We start from the raw sequence: 8,914 nt of genomic DNA, 5'->3' as shown, positions 1-8,914 counted from the left end.
CTAGGGCGACCTGCAGAGGACCTGGGTTGTGAAGCCGGAGATCTGCAGCATGGAGACAGAGAGCATTGTCTCAGCTCTGGGGATAGGCAGCGCTCACTTGCCCTCTGGGAGGGTCTAGATGGCTGGCTTACCCTCATAGTGAGCCTTTGCCGCTTCCGGTGATCCACACAGCGCCGGTAGAGGCCTCTGCTCTGGAAGAGCCTGGGAAGGCATCAGCCCCACCACAAGCCTGGGTTCCCTACCGCTCCCAGGAGTGTGGCCCCCAATGGGGTGGCAGGTCCACGTAGCTCCAGTGTGAGCTGGCGGCCTAAACTGGGTCCTTTGCCAGATACCCCATGGCCTTTCTTGGACTTCTTTTTGGGCACCGGCAACAGAGAGTGGTGCCAGGCAGAGCCTGGTGCCAAGGGTGCACTACACACCAAGACCAAAATACTAAGGGTAGAGTCTAGCCGGGAAAGCTCGGAAGCCGGACAGAGAGCAGATTCCATGAGGAGGGCCCTCAGATGGATGTTGTGCTCTTCCTGGGTCAAAAGTTTTGTCCCTCATATGCGATACCTCCAAGCACTTCAGGCAGCTGCTATGGGGGTCACTAACAGGCATAGGTCTGTTACAGACAGAGCAGGGCTTAAAACTCAGAGGCTGGGGAATGCGCACCTCACTGGGACTCTAACTTCTAACTACACTACTTAACAACTACTCAAACACTAGCTACAGTAACTCCTCACTTAACGTCGTCTCAGTTAACGTTGTTTTGTTGCTGATCAACTAGAGACCATGCTTGTTTAAAGTTGGGCAATGCTCCCTTATAACGTTGTTTGGCAGTCGCCCGCTTTGTCCACTGCTTGCAGAAAGAGCAGCCTGTTGGAGCTAGCAGGTGGGGGCTTGGAACCAGGATGGACTGGCAGCCCGCCTAAGTTCCCTGTGCGGCAGCTGCCCAGCAGACTATCAATTGCTGGGCAGTTCAGCTGTCCCTCCCCCCACTGCCATGTGCTGCTCCTGCCCTCTGCCTTGGAGCTGCTCCCGGGAGCCTCCTGCTTGCTGTGTGGTGGGAGAGGAGGAGGAGAGGTACTAATGTCAGGGTGTTCCCCTCCTCCCACCCCCCGCTCCTTTACCCCATCTTCACAGAGCAGGGGTGGGGGGATGATGACACAACAGAGCTCAGGAAGGAAGAAGCTTGCTGACAGCAGCTGCTGTCTCAATTTGCTGATCTACTTAGAAAGGCAGTGTACTTAAGAGTGGGGTCAGCATACTTAAAGGGGCAATGCATCCCGTCCCCGTCCCCCCCACATACAGAGCGTGTCGGTCTCTCTGCCATGCTGTCTCCCCTCCCTCCATTTTGTGCTGCCTTGTAGAGTGTGAAGCTACATTAACAACAGTGCATTAACCCTTGAGGGCTCAGTTGAGTGCTAGTTCATCATTTAGCAGTAAGGCATTCCCTCGGAAATATCCCACCATCTGACTCCACCAGCAAAAAAAATTTCCCTGGAACCTAACAATTCCCCCCCCCCCCATTTACATTAATTCTTATGGGGAAATTGGATTTGCTTAACATTGTTTTGCTTAAAGTAGCATTTTTCAGGAACATAACTACAACGTAAAGCAAGGAGTTACTGTACTATAAACAAACTATTTACAAGACCCTAAGGCTCGAAATAAGTAACGATGAAACCACTAGCCGTTGCGAGGCAAGGAAAAGGCATTCTGACTAACCATCATGGGACTGAGAGGGCATAGGGCCAGCGGCGCTTAATATACCGACGCATGAGCACGGCACTCAAGAGGGTGCCACAGCCAACCCTATGGATACCGCTATGGAAAAAATCTCTCACGTCCATGCATATGGGCGCGTGCACACCTAGAATGGAACAGACATGAGCAATCACTCGAAGAAGAACTTAATTGCTAACAAACCAAATGCTGACAAATGTACAAAAACTGGGGGAAAAAAACAGATTTCTTTCTCCTGTTCTTCAATGAGAGTAATCTTGGTTATTAAGAGATAACAATAGTTAAAAAAATTTCAGACAAGCAATTAAATAGATCATATCCTTCTAGAAAGGGAAATGTTTATCTGTTGGTTTAGTTTGATATAACATGCATAAATAAATTTAACAGACAGGTATCAAAAATGTGAGGTAGCTGTCTTGTTTAAAGCTTTACAGTAACCAAAGCAAAAATTAGAATCAAAAGCTACATTTAACCTGATGGATGTATTTATGAGGATTGAGGTGTGATATCTCTCAAACTAGAAATACTGACTATGACAGCATAAATCAATTTTCACATTTACATTATGTAGAATTTTTATATATTGAATAATTATTTTTACAAGACTGATACAGGAAATAACCTTCCTAAATTTACATAGTTCATAGCAAAACACTCGATTTTCCCTTAGCTGTTTATGCTATTACACAACTGCTTTAATTTTACAAGTCCCAATGTTAAAAATGTCTGAAAATATTTTTAGTCTAGTACAAGAAATTTAAGTTACATCACAAAAGCTAGATGGGGCAGTAGTAATAATAATGCTCTTATTTTGTTATACATACACTTTGATATTTCTTATTGTAGGGAGCTTTCCATACTGAAAACCATTAAAATTTGTGATAAAAATTTCATGTATGACACTCAATTCAATTGATGGACATTAGTTAAAAAAAACTTTTGAAGACCTACTTCATTAGAAAGGCCCACAATCAGAGTGAAACACTGAGAAAATTATATTTTTGTGTTATTTTAGTAAACATCTTCCTCTGGCAAGGGTCAATGCCAGTGACTTTTCCAGCTTCTCTACTAGGACAAAACCTGTTTTGGTTTGGTTTTTTGGACGGGGAAGAGGGTGAGAGGAGAATAATGATCTCTGACGTAACAAAAACAGGGAGGACTTGGTGGGTAAGTGAAACTACTTTCAATTCTTTTTTAAAATTGGCTGGAATTCCAAATTACAATTACACAGCCTTCCTTTCTTTAAGCTTGTTCATAGGCTACAGGATTTTAATAAAATTACAATGAAACTAAATAGATAAAAACAACAACATTATTCGTTGTCAAAACTGACCATACCTTTTCATGAAATGCTGTAATTAACCATAGATCTACATCAATGCTGGTGCCTCGTTTCTCTGCACCAATGAATTGTAAGATATTTTCATGCTTCATTCCAGGCAAGCTGTAAATTTCATACTCATTTTGCCATGACTGTTTGTCCTTAATCAAGCACAGATATTAAGTTAGTACACTTATTATATTCTGATGGGAAAAAAAAAACCCTCTCTTCTACAAGTCACAAGTTAGCTGCTGTAATTCATTGTGAAAAGTTAACTGACCTTCTATAACAGATTAAAGTCTGTTCTGACCTGGTATAAATTTGGATCAATGGAAAGAAAGGCACATTCCAAAATATTAATATTGACGGACTGGATTGATTATTTTAAAAATGCATACAAGTACAGGATAAATCTTAATGTACCTATATAAGTTACAAGGAAACTGTATTTGGTAGTTTCCCATGGAAATCTGTTTATTGCAACAGTACTATGCAGGTTGGCACCAACGTGAATCTCCATAGATACCACACATTGGAATAGCAGAGAAGCTAGAGGTCAGGTCTGGGGCACTGTTAGCTGAGTGAAGTGTTTGCATATTGCCCACCAGATATAATGTTTGGCTCTTGATAATACTAGCAATATTAACTACACTGATGCTGAAGATCATTGCTCAAAAATTATGCTCAATACAAGTTTTAATAAGATTATTATATAATTTTAAAGAGTGGGAACAGCTTTTTCTTCATTAAATTGAATCCAGGTGTAATGGATTTTATTTTGGGGTGAGAAATTCCTACTAGAGAAAGATTATATCTATAGATGTGTTTATCAGCAAGTCAATATGGATCTACCCATTAGAAAATATAAGTACAGTGTAACTGGTAAAGTGTATTTTTAAGTACTGTAACACTCAGATTAACAAAAAGAAAAGGAGTACTTGTGGCACCTTGGAGACTAACAAATTTATTTGAGCATAAGCTTTCGTGAGCTACAGCTTTATAATACTTCATAATACTTCCAATGAGACTGCACTTCTAACAATTTAACAACAGCTCAACATTTCCAGTACTGCAGTATACTTCACTTAATGGAGACATGCCTAACTGGAACAGCCACTTTACTGGGATCTCTTTCAGGATACCTATTTCTTCTAACAATTGCCATTCATTATGACCACCACAAAATTTAGACAGAATTAGCAAAAAATCTCCTTAGTCGGGACACATTTTTTCAGTACCTAACAGCAAAATACTACTTAAACCAGTAGGAGGATGGACAGCAGGTGCAATGGGACTAGTAAAGTGCTTAAAATTACTCAGATGCTTAAGAGTTTGCAGGACCAGAACCTCTCTTTTGAATTTCTTAACTTTTAACTCCATTTCCCCAATGTTGAATTAGAGCACATATTTTGCATTTAATTGTAATTTATTTTTAGTTCAATTAAAAGATATGCCATCATCTACCTTGTTCACTTTTGAGCTGCAAACATTTCCTTTATTTGAGAACTTAATTTTTTACAGTTACTGACGTTTGGGGAGATGACAACTTCCTATTGTATACAGAAAAGTCTGCTTTGTATATTGAGATTTTAAATTGCCATAGGACAATAAGAACGTTTACATACCTGAATTGGGAATATTTTGACAGCAACATACTCATTTAGCAACTGAGCTTTCCATACACAACCAAATCTTCCCCTAGCTTTGATCTCTAACAACTGCAGAGGCTTCAGACCCATCAAGGGTGAAGGTGGTGGTGGGCCAGGGTCCTGAAAACAGATACAAGTGTATAATTGAAATCTAGCTATTCTGTGTGAGATCTAGGATGACAGTACTAGGAACATAAAGACAATTATATTGAAAAACATTTGGTGTCAAATTCTGCCGAAAACAAAACAATCTTTAACCCTTCTTTACAGGAAGGGAACAGGACTCCGTCAGACACACTGAGAATTAAGACACAAATAGAAACCTAACATATTTCTAATATTTAGTCTTCTGAGATATGAAGGCAGAAAGGCACTAAAGAGAATGAAAATCAAGCTTTAATTATGATAGAATTTCAAGTATTTTTACAATAGCAGAGAACATTGTGTGTGTGTGTATGTGTAAAATGCAAACTAGACCAAATGTATTTCTGTCACTAACTAGAAGATGACTGAAGATTCAACTTGCCCACTCACTTCGTTGTACTCTACATAGCCATAAAGACCACCTAGGTTCAGCTACCATTCCATCTCTCTTTCTCATGAAGTTAGCAAACAGTGTTGCAGAATGTTTAACGTTTAGAGAAGAGGCAGTGTCTCATGTCACACTCAACAGTATTTTCTCCAACTGAAGGAGTAGTGCTGGTGAGCTCCAAAGGGAAACCAAACCAATCCTTTTCAAATACAAAAGAAGTTGAGAGGACTACAGGAAGGCAATGGGACAAGTGTCTGAGGGTGTCTATGCAACCAGCTGATTACTCTGGGCAGCTTCCCTTTCTGGGAAATATTATTACAGTCACTGTAAATAATAAAAGCCCTTACATATTTTATTATATACATATATATTCATTCTACATGCACCTTCCTCTATTGAAATGGCACATTTTCAATATTTTTGGTAATGGCAAGCACTTTGGGCGTTTTTATTTTTCTTCCCAATATACTGTGTTTATGTAAGCCATTACTTTACTCTGAAGAAAATGTCAGGCCTACTTGTGTCTGCACAAGCATATCAGAATTTTCCACTCACTGATCTAACAGAAAATTTAACTCTTCAGGCAGAGGCCAATTTTCTGGAGTCAAATGTTGAGAGTTATTCTTGACTGTACACATACACCATTCACTTGTAAAGTTTGTGTCTGATACTACAGATCATTAATTCTAGTCCCCCTCTACTGATCATATAGATAAGATTCAGACTGATGTAGAAAAGGAGTTTTAGTCTATTTTTAAATCTTTTTAATGCACACATTTTGACTTCCCTAATGGACATTACTGCACTGTTTATGGGGGAGGGGGAAAAGCAAGACAGGAAAGTGATTTGCTACTTTTACATAACAAGTGGTCTCCCTCACCTCCATATTTGGACACTACAATGAAGGGTGGTATAGAATACCCTTAGACACGTGTTACAACTACAATTGTTCAGAAAATATGAGTCTTTAAATCTGCTTCACTATTGTGAGAACAAACAAAATACAAATGTTTTTGCCCCCATTTTAATTAGAAGAAAATTATAGATGAACAGATTTCAGTTAGCTAAAGTTGTTGTTCACATAATGCCAATTTAATACTTCACCAGGTCCTAGTTTAAACGTGCTAAAAGAATAACATTTCTTCCCAGTAAGTAACTAACACCAGATGATTACTAAGGAAAATGATACTTTTCAAGGAATGAATGTAATTAATGAATGTCAATTAATTGCAGTTAACGCAAGCGATTAACACAAAACAAATTAACTAGATTAAAACAATATTCGCAATTAATCACAGTTTGAATCACACTTTTAAACAAAGAGAATACCAATTTAAATTTATTATAAACATTTTTGGATGTTTTTCTACATTTTCAAATATATCCATTTCAATTACAGAGATACAAACTGTACATGCTCACTTTAAATTTTTGATTATCTTTTTTACAGTGCAAATATCTGTGAACAAAAGAAATAGTATTTTTCAACAGACCTCATACAAGTACTGTCGAATCTCTATCGTCAAACTACAACTTACAAATTTTTTTTTAACATAACTGCACTCAAAAACAATATAAAACTTTAGAGTCTTCAAGTCCACTCAGTCCTAATTCTAGTTCAGCTAATCGCTAAGACAAACACATCTGTTTACATTTGCAGGAGATAACGCTGCCTAGTACTTGTCTGAGGTGAACTGAAAAATACTATTTCTTTTATCTCTTTTACAGTGCAGATATTTGTAATAAAAATATAAAGTGAGAACTGTACACTTGGTATTCTATGTTGTAACTGAAATCAATATATTGAAAATGTAGAAAGACATCCAAAAAAATTTATAATAAATTTAAATTGGTATTATTGTTTAACAGTGCGATTAAAAGTGCAATTAATTGTGAGTATTTTTTTAATTTTGCGATTAATCACAATTTCTTTTAATCATTTGAGCGCCCTAATAAAGATTAAGGGTAAAATTTTCACACACCCCTATTTTCACACATTTTCAAAAGCACTTAAATCATGTAAACGTTACCCTTCATGTAAGAATCTGAACCTTTGAAGAAACATGGGAGTGAGTGATGCTTAAAAACAAAACTAAGTTAAAATACTTTAAAAATGCTTATTAGAAAAATAAAGCTGTTAAAATAAAAAACCAGAGCACCAAGATTAAGCATTATAATTTTGTGTGAGACATTCAAAATGAAATAATGTCTCACTGATAAATTCACTAACACAATGAAGTATAATTTCACTCCTATAATGGCTTTCATACAATTTCAAATTCCTTTACAAAACACCTTTGAAGAAGTTATCCCAATTTTGCTGATGTAGAAATTAAGGCAGAGGGGTTAAGGCTATTTTGTTCCAAAATGGATGCCTGAAATTATTTGTAAATCCAAATCTTTGTACCAATTTAGTAGGCTTATCACAAGTGTTCAGAGCACCCAGTAGTTCCCATGGATGCCTAAATATGGATTTACACATTTAACTTTAGGCACTCATTTTTGAAGTCTTGGCCCTAATGAGTTGCCCAAATTAAAGAAGCAGCTCTGTGACAAAGTGAGCAATAGCACACAGATCTAGCTTTCTTCATTTAGACATTAGAACAACGTTCCTCTCCCAAATCTAGAATATTTAACTTTCTGAATTCACTCTGTACCATATAGCAAGTGAATGTTCAAAACTTCTCATTTACTAATAGTGATTAAAAAAATTCCACTGCAGTACTTGACTTCCTAACCACTAAATACTACATACTTCTTAAAAACTTCAGAAAGTACACAGACAGGAGAATGTATTCTCCACACTGTTGGTGATATTTATATTATCACAGTATACAGAGAATATTTCTTCCACAACAAAAACTAAAACTTCTAATTAAATGTTTTCTTGTTTTCACAGTGGAACACACAGAATTCTTCTATAAGGCAGAAACTGGACTTACTGTGCCATGAAATTCTGTAATTAAAAAAAAAAATTCTGAAAAAAAAAATTCAGTTTCCTACACAACAAAATTCTGTAAAAAAATGGTAGTTTTCTATTAAAATATTTTGTTTTGACTTAACAAAACTGAAAAGTTTTACTTCAATTTAGAATTTTATTTGGGTATTAAAAAAAACCAAAATCTGAAAAATAATTTTCAACAAAAAAATATCCAAACATTCCTTTCTGAAAAGTTCAAAATGGAACACTGTTTCATTTTTCCTGAAGCAAAATTTCATCAAAATCTACATATTTCCATGAAGTGTTTCACTTTTTGAAAAAAATCAATTTCTTCCAAATAGACAAATGTTCCATTGGAAGAGTCCCAACTAATTCTAGTTTATGCAAACCATTTAGGTGCCACAGGCATAATTATTTCTAAATAATCTTTTCAAAAGATCTTTGTAGCCTTAAGGTCTCTAAATTTTCTGAAAAGCCTAACTGACTGGCTAACCTAGTCAGAAGAAGACAAATGTTGATGAACTGACTAGGAGGCAGAAAGCTCATAAATTTAAGCTCCACTTTTCCCATAAGTCGTAAAGCTAATTTGCGTTAAATACTGCACCAGACTATGGTTGCGAACCTAGGGAGCAGCAACACCAGAGAAGCAAACAAACAGAGGCTTGGTGGGACAACATTCCTGGTTGGAGTACCAGTACTGAAGGATATAGCTTGTTCTGGAAGTATAGGTATGGGAAAAAAGG

At 37.1% G+C, this 8,914-nt stretch overlaps 1 protein-coding gene across 1 annotated transcript in view; it reads right to left on the bottom strand.

Moving 5' to 3' along the window:
* Positions 1-8,914, bottom strand: part of ACVR2A (activin A receptor type 2A) — a 113,932-nt gene that overhangs the window by 28,982 nt on the left and 76,036 nt on the right. Inside the window, exons 5-6 of the mRNA XM_077829593.1 lie at positions 4,675-4,818; positions 3,067-3,210 (exon numbers count right to left, since the gene is read on the bottom strand). Coding sequence (XP_077685719.1) covers positions 3,067-3,210; positions 4,675-4,818 — 288 coding nt within the window. The remainder of the gene's footprint in view (positions 1-3,066; positions 3,211-4,674; positions 4,819-8,914) is intronic.

Source organism: Eretmochelys imbricata, chromosome 11 (assembly GCF_965152235.1).
Source record: "Eretmochelys imbricata isolate rEreImb1 chromosome 11, rEreImb1.hap1, whole genome shotgun sequence".
Classification (NCBI taxonomy): domain Eukaryota; kingdom Metazoa; phylum Chordata; order Testudines; family Cheloniidae; genus Eretmochelys; species Eretmochelys imbricata.
This window is presented reverse-complemented; position numbering and strand designations above follow the sequence as displayed.